The 26,564-nt window shown below is 51.1% G+C and overlaps 1 protein-coding gene across 1 annotated transcript in view; it reads left to right on the forward strand.

The window, feature by feature from the left end:
• Nucleotides 1-26,564, forward strand: part of TGM7 (transglutaminase 7) — a gene marked incomplete at both ends in the record, with an annotated part of 53,866 nt that overhangs the window by 22,942 nt on the left and 4,360 nt on the right. The window contains 9 exons of the mRNA XM_080707037.1: nt 3,988-4,134; nt 8,111-8,287; nt 8,971-9,216; nt 10,591-10,709; nt 13,966-14,094; nt 14,211-14,388; nt 17,110-17,248; nt 20,010-20,113; nt 20,452-20,694. Coding sequence (XP_080563163.1) covers nt 3,988-4,134; nt 8,111-8,287; nt 8,971-9,216; nt 10,591-10,709; nt 13,966-14,094; nt 14,211-14,388; nt 17,110-17,248; nt 20,010-20,113; nt 20,452-20,694 — 1,482 coding nt within the window. The remainder of the gene's footprint in view (nt 1-3,987; nt 4,135-8,110; nt 8,288-8,970; nt 9,217-10,590; nt 10,710-13,965; nt 14,095-14,210; nt 14,389-17,109; nt 17,249-20,009; nt 20,114-20,451; nt 20,695-26,564) is intronic.

Below are 26,564 nucleotides of genomic sequence, written 5' to 3' on the forward strand. Positions count from 1 at the left end.
ACTTGAGTGAACATCTTTCTACTCATCTGTTAAATGGAGCTGATAATCTCAAATTGGGTAGTTACAAGGATAGAAGGAGATAATGCATATACAGCTTGGAGCTTAATATCACTCACCAAACATTAGCTACACATAAAACTACCCGCGCAGGTGCAAAGATAGTTCCCATGTCCTGAAATGCTTGGGAAGGATTTCAGAAAGGAGGCAGGTGCTGTTTTGCTTGAATTGTTGGTATGATAGAGACACAGAGATTCGGGAAGGGACGGGGGCTGTCCAGAGCTGGGTGTGATCTATTCTGAAGCCACAATATGAATGAAGCAAAGTTATTCTATGGGCTTTTGAGGGATAAGATTGGGGATATATTTGTATCACACTGTAGAGACCTTTGAACCTTTGGCTACAAAATTTGGATTTGAAAATTTAAGTCATATTTTTATCTTTGCTTACTGAAAGAGGCACAGAAGCTGGGCATGGTGGTGCACGCTTGTAATCTCAGTACTTGGGAGGCTGAGACAGGAGGATCACAGGTTCACGGACAGCCTCAGCTACTTAGTGAGGCTCTCCACAACTTAGTGAGACCTTGTTTCAAAATAAAGAATAAAATTAAGGTTGGGGATATAGCTCAGAGGTAGAATGCCATCACTCCCAGTTACATCTCCTTATTTGCTCTTCTATGGTTTCTCCTCTTTTGTCTAGAGCTCCTCCTATGTCCCTTTTTCTCCCTAGCTTCCACATATTAGGGAGAGCATCCAATTCTTAACCTTTTGTGACTGACTAATCTCACTTAGCATAATGTCCTCAAGTTCCATCCATTTCCCTGCAAATGATGTAATTGTGTTCTTTATGGCTGAGTAAAATTCCATTATGTACATATCCCACAGTTTTGTAATCCATTCATCTGTTGATGGACATCTTGGCTGGTTCCATAGTTTGGCAATGGTGAATTGTGCGGCTATGAACATAGATACACATGCATTAGTTTGGTAGTTTGGTTTCCTATATTTTGGGTAGATACCCAACAGTGGTATTGCTGGATCAAATGGTAGATTAGTTCCCATTCTTCTGAGGATTCTCCATACTGTTTTCCAAAGTGGTTGCACTAATTTTCAGTCCCACCAACATGTATCAGAGTTCCCACATCCTTGCCAGCATTTTTGTTGTTGTTTTTAATGATTGCCATTTAGTTGGAGTTAGGTGAGATCTCAGGGTAGTTTTAATTTGAATCTCTCTGATTGCTAATGAGGCTGAGCAATTTTTCATGCATTTATTGGCCATTTGAATTCCTTCTTTTGTGAAGTGTCTATTTAGTTCACTTGCCCAGTTTTTGATTGAGTTATTTGTGTTTTAGCATTGACTTTATTGAGTTCTCTGTATATTCTAGATAATAGTCCTCTATAGGAGGAATAGTTGGCAAAAATTTTCTCCCATTCTGTCGGCTCTCTGTTGAGGTTCTTGACTGTTTCCTTTGCTGTACAGAAGCTCTTCAGTTGAATGTATCCCATCAAATCTACCTTTCAGGTTCTTGTGCCTTTGGGGTCTTGTTGAGAAAGTTTTTAATGTGCCTATGTGTTGAAGTGTTGGACCTATCTTTCTTCAAGGTCTGATTTCCAAGTCTTTGATCCCTCTTTAATTGACTCTTGTGCAGGGTGAGAAACTGGGGTTTATTTCCATTTTTCTGCCTATGGTTAACCACTTTTGCCAACACCATTTGTTGAACAGACTATCTTTTTTCCAGTTTATGTTTTTGGCTTTTTTGTCAAAAATCAACTGGCTGTGTGTGGATTTGTTTCTGAGTCTTCTATTCTGCTCCATTGGTCTATGTGTCTGTTTTGGGGCCACTACCATGCTGTTTTTAACTACAGATTCAGTGCAGCACCCATTAAATTACCAAGGTTATTCCTCAAGACATAGAAAAATCAGTCCTTAAATTCATTTGGAAAAAAAAAGTAGTTCTCAGCAACAAAAAACATGCAGGAGGCATCACAATACCTGACTTCAAACTATACTACAAAGTCACAGTAATAAAGACACCCTGTTTTAAAATAAAAAAATAAACAGGCCCAGTACTTGGGAGGCCAAGAAAGGATGATTGCAGGTTCAAGACCAGCCTCAGCAACTTAGTGAAACTCTTAGCAACCTAGCAAGACCTCATTTCAAAAAAATAAAAATACATAAAAAATAAGAAAAGGGCTGGGTTAGCTCAAAGGTAGAATGACTCTGGGTTCAACCTCTGGTATCACAAAATAAATAGATAGGTAAATAAAAATAAGTAAATAAAATAGGGCTCAGAGGTAGAAGTCCCTGGGTTCAATTCCTAGTACATTTAATTAATTAATATTAAGCCAGGCATGGTGACATACACCTATAATCCCAGTACTTGGGAAGTTGAGAAGGGAGGATCGCAGGTTTGTGGTCAGCCTTGGAAATCATGTGAGGCTTTCCACTACTTAGTGAGACCCAGTTTCAAAGTAAAAAGTAAAATTAAAATATAGGGCTGGGAGTGTAGCTCAGAGGTAGAATGCCTCTGGGTCCAATCGCTTGTACTACAATAATAGTAACAATAATAATCATTTAATAGATATTAAATAATAAAAGAGAAGAAAGGGGAAAGTGTGGAGAATTTGTAAAAGCCCCAAACTGACCATGGTAATAACGAGTTAAACAAGAAAAGAAGCTGGAGCCGGGCGTGGTGGGCATGCTTGGAATCCCAGCACTTGGGAGGCTGAGACAGGAGCATAGTGGTTCGAGGCCAGCCTCAGCTACTTAGTGAGGCCCTCTGCAACTCAGTGAGACCCTGTTTAAATAAAGAATAAAAAATGGGGCTGGTAGTGTAGCTTGGAGGTAGAATGCCCCTGGATTCAAACCCCAGTACTGCAAAAAAAAAAAAAAAAAAAAGAAAGGAAGGAAGGAAACAAATAGGTTCTTTTTAAATTGTGAAGGCCTTCACTAAATTGCTGAGGCTGGCTTTGAACCTATGATGCTCCTGTCTCAGCCTCCAAGTACTAGGATTACCAGTGTGTGCCACCACGCCTGGCCAGTGTTTAAACATTTTTGAGTAGATAAAATTTGGTCTCATTATTCATTGTTGCTTTAGTTTACATTTCTGTGATTATAGCAAGGCTGTTTCCTGAAAAGTTACAGCCACTTTTTTTTTTTTTTTTTGTACTAAGAATTGAACCCAGGGGCATTCTAATTCTGAGCTATGCCCACAGCCCTTTTTACTTTTTATTTATTTTATTTTATTTTATTTTATTTTATTTTATTTATTTATTTATTTTGTGGTACTGGAGTTCCTGGAAGCCCTTCTACCTCCGGGCTACACTCCCAGACCTATTTTTACATTTTTATTTGGAAACAGGGTCTCCTAAGCCAGCGCGCGCGGCTGGCTTCAAACCTGCGCGATCCTCCTGTCTCTGCCTCCCAAGCGCGGGTATTACAAGCGTGCGCCACCACTCCTGGCTTATTTTTTATTTTAAAACAGGGTCTTGCAAAGTTGTTGAGTCTCTCCTCAAATCTGCAATCCTGTCTCAGCCTCCCGGGTACTGGGATGACAGGCGTGTGCCCAGCACGCTTTTGTGTATTATGATCAGTAATCCTTTGTTAGCCTTTTCTGCTAGATTACTCACTGAACCTCACACCCACACGATCTGTCCATTCAGCAAACGGCACTGTGTACCCAGTGTACCCACCGGGGAAGGCGGGAGATTGTGAAGTTGAGCCCTGGAGCCAGCCCCCCCGGCTTTGCCAACTCTTTCCAGCACCTTCCTGCCAGTCGGGAGTACTAGTGATACTGCACCCCAGAGTCGTCATGAGAACACAAACCTTTTCAGACACGTAAATGATCTCAACAGAGACTGGCCGTGGACATCAGTCACATAGCTCTCTGATCGTAGGTCCCATGCTTCATTCTAGACACAGGCGAATTTAGGTTCAAGATGAGTGAGGTCTCTGCAGAACTGAGTCTTGACTCTATTTCATGCTCTGCAGAAAGTAAAGAGGGTGTGATCGCGAGTGGTTGTGAGGAGAGAGGTGGGAAACTGTTCAGTGGACAAAGGAGACTCGGAGGTGGCGGCTTTCCGGAGGGAAGAGCTGGGCGCGGGAATGGAGCCACGCACGAGGGCAGGGCTGTCTCAGGTTTGGGTTTCTCAGAAGACAAGGAGTTTCACTTCTCAGAAGTCTTTGCAGCAGAAAGCCGATTTAACAAGCTGGGCGTGGTGGCGCACGCTTGTGATTCCAGTACTTGGGAGGCTGAGACAGGGGGATCGCGGTTTGAGGACAGCCTCGGCAACCTGTGAGGCCCTCTACAGCTCAGTGAGACCCTGTTTCAAAATAAAAAATAGGGCTGAGGGTGTAGCTCAGAGGTAGAATTCCCCTGGGTTCCATCCTCAGCACCAAAAAAAAAAAAAAAGATCTTTTTATCCTCTTGTGTTTGTGTTTGTTAGTCAAACTAGCGCCAGGAGTCTGTGTCGGGCTTGCCTCGTCTCTTACTCATGGCACTGGCTCCCAGGGACCTTGGCCAGGCCAGGCCTTGCGGGTGCTGACGTGTTCCTGCCGGTTGACTCTGCTCGATTTCCTGCATTGTTGAGTCTCTTCCTGATCTCCTTGGCTTTCTTTTCCAGCTCTCTTGAAAGCCCTTTCTTTTATTCTCTTAAGTCTTTGTCTCCTTGACATGAGCAGCCTCTCAGCGAGCGCAGTGCACAATTACAGAGTGGAATAAAAAAGGAACTTAAGAGTTCGATGGAGAATACATTTTCTCTGTGCGAGGCAACCTTGTGCATAGAGAGGAAGACATCTTGCCGCCTCCTCCTCCTCCTCCTCCTCCTCCTCCTCCTCCTCCTCCTCCTCCTCCCTTCCTAAAATGAGACAAGCCTCGATGAAGAGAACACTGAGGAGGTGGCTGCCTTTAGTAACTCTGCTCCAGCATGGCCAGCAGCCAGGAAAGGCCCCAGCCCCCCCTGTGCAGGACATATGCAGTCTCCCATACGCGCATCCCTGCCTCTTTCGGATATAAATGTCGGGGTGGCAGGCCTCTAGGAGGTAAACACAGCCTTTCATACCTGGAAGTGGTCCTGGTATGAAATTTTTAGCAACAAATGAGATGCAACTAATTTTCAAAAAGGTGTAGGCCAATTGCTTTCAATTTTTTGTTTGTTTTGTTTGTTTGTTTGGTACTAGGGATTGAACCCAGGAGCATTCTGCCTCCAAGCGACACTTTCAGCCCCATATTAGTTTTATTTTGAAACAGGGTCTCTTTAGGTTAATGAGAGCCTCACTACTTGCTGAGGCTGTCCTTGAACCCGCAATCCTCCTATCTCAGCTTCCCAAGTACTGGGATTACAAGTGTGCGCCTCCATGCCCAGCTTGCTTTCAAACTTTTGACCATGACCTACAGTTTACATTATGACCCAGCTACACATAAAATTATCTTTGCTCTATAGCCGGGCGTGGTGGCGCACGCTTGTAATCCCCGCGCTTGGGAGGCGGAGACAGGAGGATTGCGCAGGTTCGAAGCCAGACGCGCTGGCTTAAGAGACCCTGTTTCCAAATAAAAATATAAAAAATAGGTCTGGGAGTGTAGCCCGGAGGTAGAAGGGCTTCCAGGAACCCCAGTACCACCAAAATATATATATATATAATCTTTGCTCTTCCCATGTGTGAGGCATTGTGATATTTTGTATTTTATTTTTCTTAATATTGGTCATATTTTTTTATTTTATTTCACAACTATTAATGGCTTGGACCTGAAATTTTAAAAAAGCTGTTAACACTGGGCATGGTGGCGCACACCTATAATTCAGTACTTGAGAGACTGAGGTAGGAGAATTTCAGGTTTGAGGCCAGACTCACCTCAACAACCTAAAAAGAACTCAACTTGTTTAAAAAAAAAATGAACAGGACTGGGGGCATCAGTGGTAGAATGCTCCTAGGTTCAATCCCTAGTTTACATTTGTGTGTGTGTGTGTGTGTGTGGGGGGGGGGGGGTCTGGGGATGGAACCCAGGGGCATTTGACCTCTGAGCTACACCCCCTGCCCTATTTTTTATTCCTTATTTTGAAACAGGGTCTCACTGAGTTGCACAGGGCCTCACTAAGTAGCTGAGGCTGTCCGCGAACGCGATCCTCCTGTCTCAGCCTCCCGAATGCTGGGATGACAAGCGTGCGCCACCACACCTGGCTTATCAATCCCTAGTTTAAAAAAAAGCTATTAAATAACTGAAAGGCATCTGTCTTAGATGTTTACCTGAATGGCATACCTATGTAAGTGCCCAATCTGCATCAAGAAGCTTAAAAGCTTTGTACTGTTTGATTCAGTCATTCGCTTTGCTGAACCTACCTCAGAGGAAAGGTCGCTCCCTAGCAGGAGGGGGTCCGGGTCCTTTGGGAACATTCTGCGTCTGGGTCTTCCAGTCAGACATTGGACAAACTTGTAAGAAGACGAAAATGTGAAAGCTGGATTTGATTTAGACTTTGATGCAACTTTTAAAGCACCTAATTCAAATACTTTGTTCAGAGAATTAGTTGTAGACACAGATCGTTGAACAACCAGACCCAAAGAGTAGTTCTTACGAGGTCAGTGTTAACCTGGAGGACACTCTGCGGGTGCTCCAGTGGCCTCCTGACTTAAGCTCTGATGCTTAGAACTATCTTGCTATCAGTGCTTGCAAGACAGAGTAGACAATCTGCAGATGGCAAGGTAGTGTTGGGTGAAAGAATTAGGATTTTTTGGGGGGGCATTCTATCTCTGAGCTACACCCTCAGCCCTATTTTATTGTTTATTTTGAAACAGGGTCTCACTAAGTTGCTGAGGGCCTCACTAAGTTACTGAGGCTGGCCATGAACCTGTGATCCTCCTGTCTCAGCCTCCCAGGTCCTGGGATTACAAGCATGTACCCTCACACCGGCTAGGGATTAGGATTTTAAAAGTTCAGATAGGAGAGATGGAAATCCATGAATAACCTATGTAGCAGCTCAAAATGCAAAATACAAAAAAAAAAAAAAAAAGTGCCTGGAGCAAGAATACACATGACGTTTCCCTCTAGGACACCATTAAACAGCACGTCTGGCCTCTACCCACTCGACGCCAGTAGCAGCCTCTCTTCACAGTCATGACAACAGACATTCCCAGATGTCCTCCAGGGGACAAAATTTCTCCTGTTGAGGAACACTGGGATAATTTGATGCAATACAAACATTGCCAGCAAAAACAGCAAAACAATGTAACCTGAAGCTGCCGTCATTACTACCGAGAGTAGCTGATAGTTACCGAGGGCTTACTCCACACCCCGCGTGATGCTAAGCTTCTCCAGGCGCTCCCTTAACTAACGCCCACGTAGAATATAATTGGTTGTCTCCCCATTTTCTCACACGAGGACACTGATGTCAGGGATACTTAGTGACTTGCTTGAGGTCTCACAAGCAACTTGCCAAGAGTGACCAGAGTGACTTGGAGCTAGCTGTGTTGCTCCAGTCTCCTGAAGAAGGGACTTGGGCCGGGCGTGGTGGGCACGCTTGCAATCCCAGCATCCGGGAGGCTGAGACCCAAAGATCGCGGTTTGTAGCCAGCCTCAGCTACTTAGTGAGCCCTTTGCAGCTCAGTGAGACCCTGTTTCAAAATAAAGAATAAAATAATAGGGCTGGGGGTGTAACTTGGAGGTAAAATGCCCCTGGGTTCCATGCTCAGATGCTCAGTACCGCAAAAAAAAAAAGGGACTTGTCCTATAATTAAGGTCTCAGTCCCCAGTCAGCCCACTGACTTCATTCATACAAAATTCTAATATGTTTATTCTTATATCAGCAGAATAACAGAGCAACTTCCAGTTATCTGGAATCATGTTGCTTCCTGGGACCCCAGTCCTCCAGCACCGTGGCTCTGGGTGCAGATGCAGAGGTTATGAGGACTGAGATCTGCCCCCCTCTCCGGCCAGGGCCTGCTGACCTGCCCTGTGGGGTGGAGTCATGAGATTAGGGTGCAGAGAGACCGAAAGGCTAAGAACCAATCAGGAATCTTGGCTGAGTCAGAGCGAGGCCCCCCACAAATGCCTGAGAAGCTTTGGAGCCCTGAGCCTGGCGGCCGCGGGCCCCAACCTCACCCCTCCGCTTCCCTACGGCAGCCTTGGAGCTCAGATGGGTTGATCTGCAGAGCTTCAGGAACAACAAGAGACACCACACACAGGAGATGGGCCTGACACGGCTCATCGTGCGCCGCGGCCAGCACTTCAGCCTCCAGCTGGGCTTCAACAGGCCCTTCCAGCCCCAGACAGACCACATCACCTTCGTGGCCGAGACCGGTGAGCCCGCCCCGCTCCCAGGCTCAGAGCGCTCCCTCAAAATGAAGACGTTAGCAAGTCCCCGTAGCACCCTGCCTCTCCTCTCTGAGTTCTCTCTCCTCTCTTCTCCTGGAACCCTCATATTCTGTACCCTAGTCCTGGTAAGGAAAGACTCGGCCCGCTAAGCAAACTGAAGACATGGCCACGACTTTACCCATGACCCCACTTAATCCCTGTAAGAGGCTTCCAGGTGGGTACTAGCGTGATCCCCATTTTACCCATATAAAAATAGTCCCAAGTAGTGCTGAACACCTGTAATCTCAGTACTCGTGAGGCTGAGACAGGAGGTTTGCAGGTTTAAGTCCAATTTCAGCAACTTAGGCTCTCAGCAATTGAGTGAGACCCTGTTTCCAAATTTAAAAAAATAAAATAGGCTGGGAATGTAACTCAGGGGTAGAATTCCCACTGGGTTTAATCTCTAGCACCACAAAAATAAATAAATAAATACATAAATAAATAAATAACAAAGACAGAGTCCCCGAGATCTTAAGTTTGCTCACAGACGTCCAGTGGTAGTAAAAGCCTCAAACCAAAATTAGCAAATGGTGGGAGCAAATGAGGGTCCTTCCAGGCGGAGACCTTCAGCCTGTCATATGGCACGTGGGTTTTTGATGCTTCCATTGAGCTCACTCTCTCCTTCCCAGGACCTGAACCCTCAGAGCCGCTGGGGACCCGGGCCACGTTTGCACTCACCCAGACCCAGCATGGGAATGCCTGGAGCGCTTCTGACTTCACCATGGACTCCAGCTCTCTCCAGGTCTCCCTTTTCACACCAGCCAATGCCGTCATCGGCCCATACACGATCAACATAGAGATCTCTCAGGGCCAGGGTCCCGGCGTGACTTACCTGCTGGGGACTTTCATCCTGCTTTTTAACCCATGGAGTGCAGGTAGGACGCACTCAGGGTTGAATGCTCACCTGAGCCGCTGGGAATGCTCTGGGAGGTGTGCTTCCGAGGAAGCCTGGGGGCTAATTTGCAATCCGTACCAATGCAATATATTACCATGCGCTGTCACTAAAAAGCATTTTACAAAGAATTTGTTATGGCATGATCAAAATATTCATAGTGTCATGTTAAGCAAAAACAGGTGCCAGATGTGGTGGTGCACACCTGTCATCCCAGGACTTGGGAGGCTGAGACATGGGAATCACACGTTTCAGACCAGCCTGTAAAAGTTGGTGAGGTCTTGTTTCAAAATAAAAAAGAGAATCGGGCGAGGGGGCGCACGCTTGCAATCCCAGCATTTGGGAGGCTGAGACAGGAGAACTGCGGTTCGCGGCCAGCCTCAGTTACTTAGTGAGGCCCTTTGCAATTCAGTGAGACCCTGTTTCAAAATAAAGAATAAAAAATAGGGCAGAGGGTGTAGCTAGGAGATAAAATACCCCTGGGATCCATCTCCAGACATGCAGAAATAAATAAATAAATAATAAAATAAAAATAAAGAAAAAGAAAAAGAAAAAAGAAAAAGGGCTGAGGATATCGCTCAATGGTAGAACACCTCGGGGCTTAATCCCCAGCACCCCCCCCACAGGTTTAGCAATGAGAATACAATATGATCCTAATTATGTTGAAGATATGTACACAGAAAGAGAGTAGACAGAATTTACTGCAACGCAGCTAGTGGGTGTCTCTGAGTTGTGGGAATGAGTGATTTTCATTGTTTTTCCCCAAAAAATCTCTAAACTTGTAACGTTTGCTATCTATATTTTATTTTACTTCTTTTTTTTTTTTTTTCTTTTGCGGTACTGGGGATGGAACCCAGGGGCATTATACCTTCGAGCCATACCCCCAGCCCTATTTTCCGTCTTTTTATTTTTGAAACAGGGCTCACTGAGTTGCGAAGGGCCTCGCTAAGTAGCTGAGCTGTCCACACGGTAACCACGATCATCTGGTCTCAGCCTCCCGAATGCTGGGATTACAAGCGTTCGCCACCACGCCTGGCTCAGCCTTAAGTTTTTAATTCTTTTTTATTGTGAAACAGGGTCTCACTGAATTGCAGAGGGCCTCACTAAGTAGCTGAGGCTGTCCGCGAACCGTGATCTTCCTGTCTCAGCCTCCCGAATGCTGGGATCACAAGCGTGCCCACCATGCCCGGCTTACATAGACTTTTAAGGGGGTCCAGCCTTAATTTCTGTTGCCATCAACCCACTGACTGCACCTCCTGCTCCAGGCTACATTGTCATTACTGCTTTTGAATTGAGTTGCTGTTTCTGTTTTTGGCTTTGGTTTGGGGTTGGCCCTCTCCACTTCTTGACTGCTCAGAGGATGATGTGTACCTGCCCAGTGAAATCCTGCTGGAGGAGTACGTCATGAGGGACTACGGCTTTGTTTACAAGGGTCATGAAAGTTTCATCACCTCCTGGGCCTGGAACTACGGGCAGGTAATAGGATCCCCTGGGGTGGGCAGCTTGGGGCCGGTCACTGAACATCTGTCAGTTCACAAAGGATGGCTAGCAAAAGGCAGTGTAAGGTGCTGGGCCAGCTTCCCGCCCAAGGGGAGGGGAAGGGAAGGGAGGATGCCTTTCCTTTTTCACCTTTATGTTTTATTACAAAAGCTTTAAACATAAGCAAAGTAGACAGGTGACTGACTGTAAGGCGCCTTTGTGAGCGCAGCTCTCAGCTCCCATGGTGACCCATTGTGGGGAGTCTTCCTCATCTGTCCTACGACCTGCAAGCAATAGCCTGTTTTGTATAGCCTGCAAGTGAAGAATGATTTTCATATTTTAAAATAGTTGAAAAGAATTTCAAAAGAAAAGTATTAGCCGGGTGTTGTGGCGCACACCTGTAATCCAGCATTTGGGAGGCTGAGACAGGATCGTGGTTCATGGACAGCCTCAGCTACTTAGTGAGGCCCCTTGCAACTCAGTTAGACCCTGTTTCAAAATAAGGAATAAAAAAATAGGGCTGGGGGTGTAGCTTGGAGGCAGAATGCCCCTGGGTTCCATCCCAGTACTGAAAAAAAAAAAAAAAAAAAGAGCCGGGCGTGGTGGCGCATGCTTGTAATCCCCGCGCTTGGGAGGCAGAAACAGGAGGATCGCGCAGGTTCGAAGCCAGCCGCGCTGGCGTAAGAGACCCTGTTTCAAAAATATAAAATAGGTCTGGGAGTGTAGCCCGGAGGTAGAAGGGCTTCCAGGAACCCCAGTACCACCAAAAAAAAAAAAAAAAAAAAAAAAGAAAAGAAAAGAAAAATATTTAGTGACATTGCAAATTATATGCTGTTCAAATTTTTGTGTCCAAAGTCCCAGTGACATTTTATTGGAATGTTTGTCCATTTGCATTTTGTCTGGGGTATTTTTTTGCGCTACATTAGCAGAGCTGAGGTGTCGAGATGAAACCTACAATCTTCCAGGGTTGAAAAGGCGTGCCCATCCGTGATCTATACCTCTTAGTTCCCCTCCTCGCCCCTGGATGTGTGTGTGTGTGTGTGTGTGTGTGTGTGTGTGTGTGTGTGTATGTCTGGGGATGGAACCCAGGGGCATTCTACCTACGAGCTATACCCCCTGCCCTGTTTTTTTTATTCTTTATTTTGAAACCGGGTCTCACTGAGTTGTGAAGGGCCTCACTAAGTAGCTGAGGCTGGCCATGAACCACGATTCTCCTGAATGCATCCTGAATGCTGGGATTACAAGCTGCACCATCACACCTGGCTACCGCTGGCTTTTTTATTTTTATTTTTATTTTTATTTTATTTTTTTTGGTGGTACTGGGGTTCCTGGAAGCCCTTCTACCTCCGGGCTACACTCCCAGACCTCTTTTTACATTTTATATTTGGAAACAGGGTCTCCTAAGCCAGCGCGCGCGGCTGGCTTCGAACCTGCGTGATCCTCCTGTTTCTGCCTCCCAAGCACGGGGATTACAAGCGTGCGCCACCACGCCCGGCAACCACTGGCTTTTTTTAAAAAGCAAATTACAGATACATTTCACTTAATCCAGGAACACTTCCAAATATACCTCCAAAAAATGATTCTGAAAGCTTAACCATAATACATAATCAAAACTGAAAACCAAACAGCAATCCTTTAAAAATATCAAATATTCAGTCACTGTACAGAGGGGACTTTGGCTCTGGAAACCTTTCCTACTTCTACCCACCAACCATGACGGGTGTGGCTTCTCCTTTCCTCTGGCTGTCACCCTAGTCCTGTGTACAAACTCCAGGGGGGCCAGAGGGAGAAAGAGGGTGCCTTCCTGAGGAAGGTCACATTTCCCCATTCTTCAGCTGTGAAATTTTTCAAAACTGAGATGGATGGTAGTGCATTTGGCAGCCAAAAGGTTGTGCCGTCCATCACACGCGCAAGTTGTCACTGTGTGTCACGGGTCTGCACTGGTCTTCCCGGCTTTCACAGGGTGGGCTCTGAGCGCCTCTCCCTGATTTCAAGACGCTCCACCATCTTCCCCTCATGCACACTGCCTACCTGTATTTTCTACTCCCACAAGTCCTCCAGATAGACCACCTAAGTCCTCCAGACCTCCCGCGCTCAGAGACCTCAGGTAATATTGCTCCTTTCCTCTTTTCCGGTCTACCCATCCTTCTAAATCAATCGGCTCCAACGCCTTCTCTGATTTCTTCAGCCGACAGGCTCTCTGGCTTTCTGAATTCTCTTCACATTTTCAATTGGAGCCGTGCAATTTAGCTTTTCTGAATTCCAACTCCAATATGTTCCCTATTGGATTTATAAGCTTGTCAAAGGCAAGATTTTTTTCTTTTTTTGCAGGTATGGGATGGAATCCAGAGGCATTTGATCTCTGAGCTACACCCCTGCCCAATTTTTTATTCTTTATTTTGAAACAGGGTCTCACTGAGTTGCGGAGGGCCTCACTAAGTAGCTGAGGCTGGCCGCAAACCCCGATCCTCCAGTCTCAGCCTCCTGAATGCTGCGATTACAAGCATGCGCCACCACGCCTGGCTAAAAAGGCAAGATCTTGTCTCATATTTAGCTCCCACCTCCCCACCACATACACACCACCCCCTAAAAGTCTGTTAGTAACCTGACATTTCAAAATTCTAGGCCCTTGCTGGATGTGGTGGTACAGGCTTGTAATCTTGGTACTTGGGAGGCTGAGATGGGAGGCTCACAGTTGGAGACCAGCTTCAGCAAATTAGGGATTCTTTTTTTGTCTTTTTGGAACCAGGGATCAAAACAAAGCACTGCACCTGCAAAGCAGGCGCTTTGCCACTGAGCTACATCCGGGCCCCAGCATCAGCAAATTAGCAAGACTCAGCAACCTAGCCAGATCCTGTTTCAAAACAAAACAAAATTTAAAAGGGGGATCTGGGTGGCCAGGCGTGGTGGCGCACGCTTGTGATCCCAGTGCTTGGGAGGCTGAGACAGGAGGATCGCACAGGTTCGAAGCCAGCCTCGGCTACTTAGTGAGGCTCTCAGCAACTTAGTGAGACCTGTTTCCAAATAAAGTATAAAATAGGGCTGAGGTTGTAGCCCGGAGGTAGAAAAGCCCCTGAGTTCCATTCCTGGTACCACAAAAAAGAGGAGCTGGGAGTGCAGCCAGAAGCAGAATGCTTCTGGGTGTGAGCTCCAGTAATATATATATATATATATATATATATATATATATACCAAAAAACCAAAATCTAGACATTTTTGCTCTTTTCCTTTCCCTCTGGAAATGCCTTGAAAGTTTGAAGAGGACATCATAGATATTTGCTTCGAGATCCTGAACAAAAACCTCTACTTCTTAAAGAACCCGTCCAAAGACTGCTCCCAGCGCAGCGACGCAGTGTACGTGTGCAGGGTGGTGAGCGCCATGGTAAGCACGGGCTCCGCCCTTCCTGGGGACTGAGCTCCTGGCACTGCGCGTGCAAGCCCACCTGCGCGTGCAAGCCCACCTGCGCGTGCAAGCCCACCTGCGCCTGTCCCTTGCAGATCAACAGCAACGATGACTGCGGCGTGCTGCAGGGGAACTGGGGCGAGGACTACTCCCAGGGCGTCAGTCCGCTGGAGTGGACCGGCAGCGTGGCCATCCTGAGGCAGTGGTCGGCCACGGGCGGGCAGCCCGTGAAGTACGGACAGTGCTGGGTCTTTGCCTCAGTTATGTGCACCGGTGAGTAAAGAATCCCTCACTTACTGGGCGTTGTGGCGCACGCTAGCAATCCCAGTGCTTGTGAGGCTGAGACAGGAGGATCGCAGGTTTGCAGCCAGCCTCAGCGACCTAGCAAGACCCTGTTTCAAAATAAAAAATAAAATAGGCCCGGGGGTGTAGCTTGAAGGGAGAATGCCCCTACGTTCAGCTCCCAGTACCCAAAATAAGTAAATAAATCAAAAGAATCACTCAATCTTTATGACAACCCTTTGAGATGGGGCTGTGATTAGCCATTTTCAGATAAGCCAGCCATGGCTTGTGAAGGTCTACAGCTTGTCCATGGCCCCACGGTGAGGAGGGAGGGTTCCACAGGCACTTACCCAGCACACTGCTCACTGGGGGTGGGGGGGTGTCTGTTGTGATCACGCCACAGCCTTTTTTATATTCATTTATTTATTTATTTTGCAGTTCTACAGCGTTCTACCTCTTAGCTACACCTCCAGCTCTATTTTTTTTAGTCTTTATTTTGAAACAGGGTCTCACTGAGTTGCAGAGGGCCTAAGTAGCTGAGGCTGTCTGCGAATCATGATCCTCCGGTCTCAGCCTCCCGAGTGCTGGGATTCCAAGCGTGCCCACCGTGCCTGGCTTCTCCACGGCCTTCTTGATGAAGTAGTGAGACTGTTGCCATGTCCGCCTGGATAAGGCAGGTGTGGTGCTAAAGTGGAGGTAAAATGACTTGCTGCCCCTGCTCAGCTCCTCTGCTCCCACTGAGCCTGGAGTCGGGACAGCAAGCGGAGGTTGGGGTAGCTGGTGCCCCTTACGCTTCCCTGGGAGACCCGAGTGGCAATTAGAGATTTGGTACTTTGCTAACTACCCAGAGGGAGCATCGGGTTTCTGCATTATTACAGTTCATTGCAAAGCTGCTGGCAGATTATCTGTAAAGAGAGGGTGAGGCGATGGTGCCCAGGAGCTGCCGTCCCCCTGCAAGGCCAGCAGCCCTCCCACAGGGCTGCCCTGGAACACTGGTGCTTAGCAAACATCTTCTCAACACGCTGATGCTGAGTCAGAAAAGGGGGATGCAGGATGGGGAGGACCGAGACAGGGACCAAAGTCCTAGACTGTTCTGGGAGGAGCAGCACTGCCTGGGAGAAGAGGCTTTTCTCCGAGCGTTCAAGAAACCAGACTTTGTTATTTGTGGAGCAGGCCGGGCTGCTGTGGTCCCTGTGTTGCCTGGGACTGGGAAGTCGGCCCACGGAGGCCCAGCTGGCCTTACGGAGCAGCCTTGGGCCTTCAGACCTGGGATGAGCGGGAGGAAGATGCTTCCCCCCAAGCCCCATGCCCTCACGGGCTGCACTCCTGGGCCGCCGAGTGGGGACAGCTGTCCCTGCCCAGCTACCACTGCCACTTGCAGCCCAGGCCTCCCTCTCACACCTGTAATCCCCAGCGCTTGGGAGGCTGAGACAGGAGGATCCAGGTTCACAGACAGCCTCAGCTACTGAGTGAGGCTCTCAGCAACTTAGTGAGACCCTGTTTCCAAATAAAAGGTAAAATAGGTCTGGGAGTGTAGTCCAGAGGTAGAAAAGGCCCTGGGTTCCACCTCCAGTAGCACTCCACGCACAAAGGCCCTTGTAACAGTATCCAGAGAAGCCACAAGAGGGCGCTGCTGCCTCATCAAAGATGGTCACTGCGTCCTTGAGCCTGGTTTCCTGTTGTCTTGAGACATTTAAGGTGTCCTATCCATTCTCTAATTTCTTCCGTCTCTCCCCCAACTCCTCTATTTAAGTAGAACTGCAGATACAGAATTTTAGAACTGAAAATTATCTGGTCCAACTCTTCATTTTGTTACATGGAGACTAATCCCGAGGAATTAAGCCAATTATCCAAGGTCGCATAGCTTGCCTCTTCCAACTGGCTACAGCATAGGCCTAGAGTTTTTAAAAGTTCCTTTCTAGCCAGGCATGGTGGTGTGGCGCTGGTAATCCCAGTACTTGTGAGGCTGGGACACGAGGATCACAGGTTCGAGGCCAGCCTCAGCAATTTAGTGAGACCTTGTTTTCTTTTTTTCTCTTCTTTTCTTTCTTTTTCTTTTTCTTTTTCTTTTTTTGGCACTGAAAATTGAACCCAGGGGCACTCTACCTCTGAGCTATACTCTCATCCTTATTTTATTTTAATTTTGAAACAGAGTCTTACTAGTTTGATAAAAGTTACTGCTTGCTGAGGTGTCCTTGAGCCTGCAATCCTCCTGTCTCAGCCTTCTAAGTACTGAAATTACAGGTGTGCACACCATGTCTGGCTTCAAGAAGACCCTATTTTAAAAAACAAATATAAAAAGGATTGGGACGTAGCTCAGAGGTAGAACCTGTCTGGGTTCAACTGTTGGTGAGGAGAAGAAAAGGAGGAAGAAGAAAAAAATTCTTTTTAATTATCAAATGTTTGTTTTCAGTTCTGTTTTACCTCAGAATGTTGCTGAAGGAAAATAGTCCTAAATAACAAATCGAGTCATTCGTTACTGTATTAAGAGGCTCTCAGTTCATTCCCTTCTCTCTGTGGGCCGGACTCCGCTGACAGGGCAGGAGGGCAGCCGGGTTCTGGGCCTGGGTGCAGTGCTCTGGGAATAACGGAGTCACGGGTCTGGCTCAGGGAATCTTAATTTCTCTCCTCCAGCTTGAAAAATCAGAAATGATGCATGGGAGAACAATGATCCCACTTGAAACGAGCTTAGCGATCTTGTTCTCTGTTTAGTAATGAGATGCTTAGGTGTTCCGACCCGGGTCGTTTCTAACTTCCACTCTGCGCACAACATGGATGGGAACTTGACCATCGACACCTACTATGACAGAAACGCAGAGATCCTGCCCACCCAGAAACAAGACAAAGTATGGTAAGGCGCCCCGCCCAGCAGGCCTCTGCTGTGTCCTGGGTAGCGGGGACTCTGGCCTGGTGTGTGCTGAGTCTGGAGGTGACGTTGCCTCCATGTTGCTGCTGATGTTTGGAGAATTTCCCCTAATCGTGGAGGCTGTTCTGGCTACTCAGATCATCAGTTATATCGTAGACACTGGGATAACACTCTGATGCTTCAACCAAGCGAACAGCTGTGTGTCTCAGCCTGAAGGTCTTTACTCCCCTCCGTCTTTGCTATAGACTGGTGTCTATGCTGCTCAAGAGTTCTTGGTCCACTCCCTGCCGGGGCCAGAGCCGGGGGGCGCGCTGGCCCTGATTCCCTGCTCTCCCCGCCTCGCTCCCGCAGGGCGCGCTGGCCCTGATTCCCTGCTCTCCCGGCCTCGCTCCCCACTGTGCGGGCGAGTCTCCTTCTTGGTGCCTCGCGGTTCTCTTTCCCTGCTTCTTTTCTCGTCTGCTCAACTCAAGCCTGGCATCCTGATTTTCCTTTTCCAGCCAGTTTCCAGATGCGAATCTTTGAGTTGTACAGAACAAGCTGCTTTCCTTGGAGTCTCCTCTCTTTCCAAACCTCAGTTTCCTTGTGTGTAGAATGCAAATACTTCACAGTCGTCAGGGCTAAAGGAGAGAGATGTGGGTGATCAGGACCCACAGATCCTGGGGTGCACCGGTGTACTTCTAGGGGCTGAACTGTCGCTGGTTAAGAAGCGGTGGTGAAGAGTTCGAGATATGCCCACCTTCCCAAATAACAGAGAGTACACAGGGATGTAATTCCAAGCAGGGTTTAATGCTGCAGCAGGTTCCTCACCGGCAAGGGGCCTTCCCGGATCGACGGCACTCACCCGTGGGGAGAGGGAGTCAGTCGTGGTCCGGCGGCCCCTAGCCTCCGGTTCCCTCTAACTTTATAGCCGGAGTAGGGGGTGGGCACACACACCAGAGCCTGCCAAGGAGAAGCCCGCGAAAGATACATCCAATCAATTAAACTGGTAAACAGGTACAACCACTAAGTTTAAAGCAATCACACATCCATTTGAATGACAGCAAATGGTTTCACAGAGCTGCCTCCCTACGTCATTGCCCGCCAAGGGTCTCCTTTGCCTTCCCTATGGGGGGATGTGCGCCCCTGCTTCAGGAGCCGCCCCTAGCTGGCAAATGTTTCCCGTCAGATAACTTTTATGGCTTCCAACATTCCTTCCGTATCACCCCTGTCCGAAACAAATGGCTATCTCCTCTGCTTGGACAAACGGCTATCTCTTGACACTTATCTCCAGTATCTCAGCCAGGGTCTTAAGCAGGTTATAACAGAAGTAAGAAGTTTGCCCATTTATTCAATTCATTGCTTACACAAACTGCTACCTTCTTATCCTAACCTTATATAATATTCCCTTAACTCTAATATTGGCAAGGGCTTCTTTAACTAAAACCTCAGGCTGGGGAAGACTTTTCTTCCTGCATTCCTACAGTGGTATCGTTGGGCATGGTACCTGTGAGGCTGAGACTGGAGGATCGCAGGTTTGAGGCCAACCGCAGCAAATAGTGAGATTCTCAGCAACCTAGCAAGAACCTGTTTCAAAAGAAAAAATAAAAAGGCTGACTGGGGGTATAGCTTGGAGGTGGAAGACCCCTGGGTTCAATCTCAAGTACCCAAAACAGCAGTGGTATATCTGAAAAGGACACGTCATTATCCATGAAGAATTCTTTCTGTCTCTGAATATATAACCTGAACCTAATCCTGAGGAAAGACAATCCCCAAACGAGGTGACTCCTTTAAAATAAGTAAATGCTATTTTCAAAATATCAACATAATAAAAGAAAAGGTGAGGAAATGTTCCAAGACCAAAGGAGACTAAAGAGCCACTAAGAGCATGGTGATTGTACAATGAATCCTGTCCTGGGTGGGGACATAATGCTACAAAAGATATTAAAATTGGAACATAGACATAAATTGGATAAAAGTATTATATCCATAGTAAGTACTAAGCTGGTTAACTGTACAGGGTTGTATAACAGAAGATCCCTATTCTTAGAAAATACATGAAGTATGTATGTGTGTGTATATCAATATTGAAAGAAAGTAACTGAAGACAAATACTAATAATAGATAAATTAGATGCATATGTGTACACATATGATTTATATTTGTGCTATCCTTGCAACTGAAGCTTGAAATTACTTTCTAGTAAAAAGGAAAAAGGAGTAAGGCTCGGTGGCACATGCCTGCAATCCCAGTACTTGGGAGGCTAAGATGGAAGGATTGCCTGTTTGAGGCCAACAATGCAAGGTAATTAGTGAGATTCTGTTTCAAAATAAAAAAAATAATAAAGTAGGGCTGGAAGTCTAGCTCAGAGGAAGAAGAACTCCCCTGGGCTCAATCCCCAGTAACAACCCCACCCACACACATACATTTTTTGTTTGTTTGTTTTTTGGGTTTTTTTTTTTTTTCATTACTGGGAATGGAACCCAGGGGCATTCTACCTCTGAGCCACACTCCCAGCCCTATTTCTTATCCTTTATTTTGAAACAGGGGGTCACTGGGCTGCAAAGGGCCTCACTAAGTAGCTGAGGCTGGCCGCGAACCGCGATCCTCCTGTCTCAGCCTCCCGAATGCTGGGATCACCACTCCCGGCCACACACACACGTTTAAAGGAAAAAAAAACAAAACAACGTTCTGAAGCAGTCAGCATAGTGTCTGGTACGTGGGAAATCGCAGGAACTGTTAAGTCCTGTCTCCTTCCTTCCTTCCGCAGGAACTTCCACGTGTGGAATGAGTGCTGGATGATCCGGAAAGACCTCCCGCCCGGCTACAATGGGTGGCAGGTTCTGGACCCCACGCCTCAGCAAACCAGCAGCGGTGCGTGGGGTGGCAGGTCGGTAGGGGTGGCTGACCCGCTGGTGAGCAGGAGGCCAGAGAGCAGAATCCCCTCCCCTCCCTAGGTCTGACACTGACGGTGGGTTCCCCTGGATAAGACGCAGGCCTCGCCTTCCTTCCTCGCCTGTGAACTGGGGATGGGGGGTGGCAGTGGCCGTGATCTCAGCAGGTGGCCCCGAGGACCACATGAATTGATGGGTTCGAGGGTGCTTGGTAAACCGAGGACATCCAGGGTGGGCCGTTGGTGGCCCTGCCCATCCCTCCCTCTGTCCTACCTGGCCACCACCAGCGGCCACCCACAACCCCTGCCGCCTCCGCAGGGCTTTTCTGCTGCGGCCCTGCCTCTGTGAAGGCCATCCGGGAAGGGGACGTCCACCTGGCCTACGACACCCCTTTCGTGTACGCCGAGGTAAACGCCGACGAGGTCATCTGGCTCCTCAGGGATGGCCAGGCCCGGGAAGTCCTGGCCCATGACGCCAGCTCCATCGGGAAGGAGATCAGCACGAAGATGGTGGGGTCGGACCAGCGCCAGGACATCACCAGCTCCTACAAGTATCCGGAAGGTGCCTGGGCAGGGACGGGGAGGGCGGTGTGAGCGCTTCTGTGCAGGCCTCTGTGCTGACCCTCACATCCTCACGGGGAGGGCGGTGCGAGCGCCTCTGTGTGGACCTCTGTGCTGACCCTCACATCCTCATGGCAAGCTCTGGCAGGGGCGGGGGGAGCTCTCTTGGACCCCGGGCACGTGGCTCTAAGGATATGTTTGCCAGATTTAGCAAATAAAAATACAGGGGACCCTGTCCAATTTGAATTCTGATAAATCCAGATAAAGAAATATTTTATTACTACGAGTAGATCCCAAGTGGTATCTGTGGCATACTAAATAATATTCCGGATTTATCTAAAACTCAATTTAACTGGGTATGGTTTTGTGTGTGTGATACTGGAGACTGAACTCAGAAGTGTTCTACCACTGAGCTATACCCTCAGCCCTATTTAAATTTTTTGTTTTAAAACAAGGTCTCTCTAAATTGCCAAGTCTGGCCTCAAACCTGAGATTCTCCTATCTCAGCTTCCAAGACTGAGATTAAAGCAAGTCATGGTTTGGGGCTTTAGGAAGACTGCTCGCTTCCCGCGGCCATTGGTCCTCTCTCTGCCTTCCCTGCGGCCATTGCTCCTCTCTCTGCCTTCCCCGCGGTCATTGGTCCTCTCTCTGCCTTCCCCGCGGTCACTGGTCCTCTCTCTGCCTTCCCCGCGGTCACTGGTCCTCTCTCTGCCTTCCCCGCGGTCACTGGTCCTCTCTCTGCCTTCCCCGCGGTCATTGGTCCTCTCTCTGCCTTCCCCGCGGTCACTGGTCCTCTCTCTGCCTTCCCCGCGGTCACTGGTCCTCTCTCTGCCTTCCCCGCGGTCATTGGTCCTCTCTCTGCCTTCCCCGCGGTCACTGGTCCTCTCTCTGCCTTCCCCGCGGTCATTGGTCCTCTCTCTGCCTTCCCCGCGGTCACTGGTCCTCTCTCTGCCTTCCCCGCGGTCACTGGTCCTCTCTCTGCCTTCCCCGCGGTCACTGGTCCTCTCTCTGCCTTCCCCGCGGTCATTGGTCCTCTCTCTGCCTTCCCCGCGGTCACTGGTCCTCTCTCTGCCTTCCCCGCGGTCACTGGTCCTCTCTCTGCCTTCCCCGCGGTCACTGGTCCTCTCTCTGCCTTCCCCGCGGTCACTGGTCCTCTCTCTGCCTTCCCCGCGGTCACTGGTCCTCTCTCTGCCTTCCCCGCGGTCATTGGTCCTCTCTCTGCCTTCCCCGCGGTCACTGGTCCTCTCTCTGCCTTCCCCGCGGTCACTGGTCCTCTCTCTGCCTTCCCCGCGGTCATTGGTCCTCTCTCTGCCTTCCCCGCGGTCACTGGTCCTCTCTCTGCCTTCCCCGCGGTCACTGGTCCTCTCTCTGCCTTCCCCGCGGTCACTGGTCCTCTCTCTGCCTTCCCCGCGGTCACTGGTCCTCTCTCTGCCTTCCCCGCGGTCACTGGTCCTCCCTCTGCCTTCCCCGCGGTCATTGGTCCTCTCTCTGCCTTCCCCGCGGTCATTGGTCCTCTCTCTGCCTTCCCCGCGGTCACTGGTCCTCTCTCTGCCTTCCCCGCGGTCACTGGTCCTCCCTCTGCCTTCCCCGCGGTCACTGGTCCTCTCTCTGCCTTCCCCGCGGTCACTGGTCCTCTCTCTGCCTTCCCCGCGGTCACTGGTCCTCTCTCTGCCTTCCCCGCGGTCACTGGTCCTCTCTCTGCCTTCCCCGCGGTCACTGGTCCTCTCTCTGCCTTCCCCGCGGTCACTGGTCCTCCCTCTGCCTTCCCCGCGGTCATTGGTCCTCTCTCTGCCTTCCCCGCGGTCATTGGTCCTCTCTCTGCCTTCCCCGCGGTCACTGGTCCTCTCTCTGCCTTCCCCGCGGTCACTGGTCCTCCCTCTGCCTTCCCCGCGGTCATTGGTCCTCTCTCTGCCTTCCCCGCGGTCACTGGTCCTCTCTCTGCCTTCCCCGCGGTCACTGGTCCTCCCTCTGCCTTCCCCGCGGTCATTGGTCCTCTCTCTGCCTTCCCCGCGGTCATTGGTCCTCTCTCTGCCTTCCCCGCGGTCATTGGTCCTCCCTCTGCCTTCCCCGCGGTCATTGGTCCTCTCTCTGCCTTCCCCGCGGTCACTGGTCCTCTCTCTGCCTTCCCCGCGGTCACTGGTCCTCCCTCTGCCTTCCCCGCGGTCATTGGTCCTCTCTCTGCCTTCCCCGCGGTCACTGGTCCTCTCTCTGCCTTCCCCGCGGTCACTGGTCCTCCCTCTGCCTTCCCCGCGGTCATTGGTCCTCTCTCTGCCTTCCCCGCGGTCACTGGTCCTCTCTCTGCCTTCCCCGCGGTCATTGGTCCTCTCTCTGCCTTCCCCGCGGTCATTGGTCCTCTCTCTGCCTTCCCCGCGGTCATTGGTCCTCTCTCTGCCTTCCCCGCGGTCATTGGTCCTCTCTCTGCCTTCCCCGCGGTCACTGGTCCTCTCTCTGCCTTCCCCGCGGTCACTGGTCCTCCCTCTGCCTTCCCCGCGGTCACTGGTCCTCTCTCTGCCTTCCCCGCGGTCACTGGTCCTCTCTCTGCCTTCCCCGCGGTCACTGGTCCTCTCTCTGCCTTCCCCGCGGCCATTGGTCCTCTCTCTGCCTTCCCCGCGGTCACTGGTCCTCTCTCTGCCTTCCCCGCGGCCATTGGTCCTCTCTCTGCCTTCCCCGCGGTCATTGGTCCTCTCTCTGCCTTCCCCGCGGTCATTGGTCCTCTCTCTGCCTTCCCCGCGGTCATTGGTCCTCTCTCTGCCTTCCCCGCGGTCATTGGTCCTCCCTCTGCCTTCCCCGCGGTCACTGGTCCTCTCTCTGCCTTCCCCGCGGTCACTGGTCCTCTCTCTGCCTTCCCCGCGGTCACTGGTCCTCTCTCTGCCTTCCCCGCGGTCATTGGTCCTCTCTCTGCCTTCCCCGCGGTCATTGGTCCTCTCTCTGCCTTCCCCGCGGTCACTGGTCCTCTCTCTGCCTTCCCCGCGGTCACTGGTCCTCTCTCTGCCTTCCCCGCGGTCACTGGTCCTCTCTCTGCCTTCCCCGCGGTCATTGGTCCTCTCTCTGCCTTCCCCGCGGTTATTGGTCCTCTCTCTGCCTTCCCCGCGGTCACTGGTCCTCTCTCTGCCTTCCCCGCGGTCACTGGTCCTCTCTCTGCCTTCCCCGCGGTCATTGGTCCTCTCTCTGCCTTCCCCGCGGTCACTGGTCCTCTCTCTGCCTTCCCCGCGGTCACTGGTCCTCTCTCTGCCTTCCCCGCGGTCATTGGTCCTCTCTCTGCCTTCCCCGCGGTCACTGGTCCTCTCTCTGCCTTCCCCGCGGTCACTGGTCCTCTCTCTGCCTTCCCCGCGGTCACTGGTCCTCTCTCTGCCTTCCCCGCGGTCACTGGTCCTCTCTCTGCCTTCCCCGCGGTCACTGGTCCTCTCTCTGCCTTCCCCGCGGTCACTGGTCCTCCCTCTGCCTTCCCCGCGGTCATTGGTCCTCTCTCTGCCTTCCCCGCGGTCATTGGTCCTCTCTCTGCCTTCCCCGCGGTCATTGGTCCTCCCTCTGCCTTCCCCGCGGTCATTGGTCCTCTCTCTGCCTTCCCCGCGGTCACTGGTCCTCTCTCTGCCTTCCCCGCGGTCACTGGTCCTCCCTCTGCCTTCCCCGCGGTCATTGGTCCTCTCTCTGCCTTCCCCGCGGTCACTGGTCCTCTCTCTGCCTTCCCCGCGGTCACTGGTCCTCCCTCTGCCTTCCCCGCGGTCATTGGTCCTCTCTCTGCCTTCCCCGCGGTCACTGGTCCTCTCTCTGCCTTCCCCGCGGTCATTGGTCCTCTCTCTGCCTTCCCCGCGGTCATTGGTCCTCTCTCTGCCTTCCCCGCGGTCATTGGTCCTCTCTCTGCCTTCCCCGCGGTCATTGGTCCTCTCTCTGCCTTCCCCGCGGTCACTGGTCCTCTCTCTGCCTTCCCCGCGGTCACTGGTCCTCCCTCTGCCTTCCCCGCGGTCACTGGTCCTCTCTCTGCCTTCCCCGCGGTCACTGGTCCTCTCTCTGCCTTCCCCGCGGTCACTGGTCCTCTCTCTGCCTTCCCCGCGGCCATTGGTCCTCTCTCTGCCTTCCCCGCGGTCACTGGTCCTCTCTCTGCCTTCCCCGCGGCCATTGGTCCTCTCTCTGCCTTCCCCGCGGTCATTGGTCCTCTCTCTGCCTTCCCCGCGGTCATTGGTCCTCTCTCTGCCTTCCCCGCGGTCATTGGTCCTCTCTCTGCCTTCCCCGCGGTCATTGGTCCTCCCTCTGCCTTCCCCGCGGTCACTGGTCCTCTCTCTGCCTTCCCCGCGGTCACTGGTCCTCTCTCTGCCTTCCCCGCGGTCACTGGTCCTCTCTCTGCCTTCCCCGCGGTCATTGGTCCTCTCTCTGCCTTCCCCGCGGTCATTGGTCCTCTCTCTGCCTTCCCCGCGGTCACTGGTCCTCTCTCTGCCTTCCCCGCGGTCACTGGTCCTCTCTCTGCCTTCCCCGCGGTCACTGGTCCTCTCTCTGCCTTCCCCGCGGTCATTGGTCCTCTCTCTGCCTTCCCCGCGGTCATTGGTCCTCTCTCTGCCTTCCCCGCGGTCATTGGTCCTCTCTCTGCCTTCCCCGCGGTCACTGGTCCTCTCTCTGCCTTCCCCGCGGTCATTGGTCCTCTCTCTGCCTTCCCCGCGGTCATTGGTCCTCTCTCTGCCTTCCCCGCGGTCACTGGTCCTCTCTCTGCCTTCCCCGCGGTCATTGGTCCTCTCTCTGCCTTCCCCGCGGTCACTGGTCCTCTCTCTGCCTTCCCCGCGGTCACTGGTCCTCTCTCTGCCTTCCCCGCGGTCACTGGTCCTCTCTCTGCCTTCCCCGCGGTCACTGGTCCTCTCTCTGCCTTCCCCGCGGTCACTGGTCCTCTCTCTGCCTTCCCCGCGGTCACTGGTCCTCTCTCTGCCTTCCCCGCGGTCATTGGTCCTCTCTCTGCCTTCCCCGCGGTCATTGGTCCTCTCTCTGCCTTCCCCGCGGTCACTGGTCCTCTCTCTGCCTTCCCCGCGGTCATTGGTCCTCTCTCTGCCTTCCCCGCGGTCACTGGTCCTCTCTCTGCCTTCCCCGCGGTCACTGGTCCTCTCTCTGCCTTCCCCGCGGTCACTGGTCCTCTCTCTGCCTTCCCCGCGGTCACTGGTCCTCTCTCTGCCTTCCCCGCGGTCACTGGTCCTCTCTCTGCCTTCCCCGCGGTCATTGGTCCTCTCTCTGCCTTCCCCGCGGTCATTGGTCCTCTCTCTGCCTTCCCCGCGGTCATTGGTCCTCTCTCTGCCTTCCCCGCGGTCACTGGTCCTCTCTCTGCCTTCCCCGCGGTCATTGGTCCTCTCTCTGCCTTCCCCGCGGTCATTGGTCCTCTCTCTGCCTTCCCCGCGGTCATTGGTCCTCTCTCTGCCTTCCCCGCGGTCACTGGTCCTCTCTCTGCCTTCCCCGCGGTCATTGGTCCTCTCTCTGCCTTCCCCGCGGTCATTGGTCCTCTCTCTGCCTTCCCCGCGGTCATTGGTCCTCTCTCTGCCTTCCCCGCGGTCATTGGTCCTCCCTCTGCCTTCCCCGCGGTCACTGGTCCTCTCTCTGCCTTCCCAGCGGTCACTGGTCCTCTCTCTGCCTTCCCCGCGGTCACTGGTCCTCTCTCTGCCTTCCCCGCGGTCACTGGTCCTCTCTCTGCCTTCCCCGCGGTCATTGGTCCTCTCTCTGCCTTCCCCGCGGTCACTGGTCCTCTCTCTGCCTTCCCCGCGGTCACTGGTCCTCTCTCTGCCTTCCCCGCGGTCATTGGTCCTCTCTCTGCCTTCCCCGCGGTCATTGGTCCTCTCTCTGCCTTCCCCGCGGTCACTGGTCCTCTCTCTGCCTTCCCCGCGGTCATTGGTCCTCTCTCTG

This window comes from Muscardinus avellanarius (assembly GCF_963383645.1).
Source record: "Muscardinus avellanarius genome assembly, chromosome: 12".
NCBI classification, from domain to species: Eukaryota; Metazoa; Chordata; class Mammalia; order Rodentia; family Gliridae; genus Muscardinus; species Muscardinus avellanarius.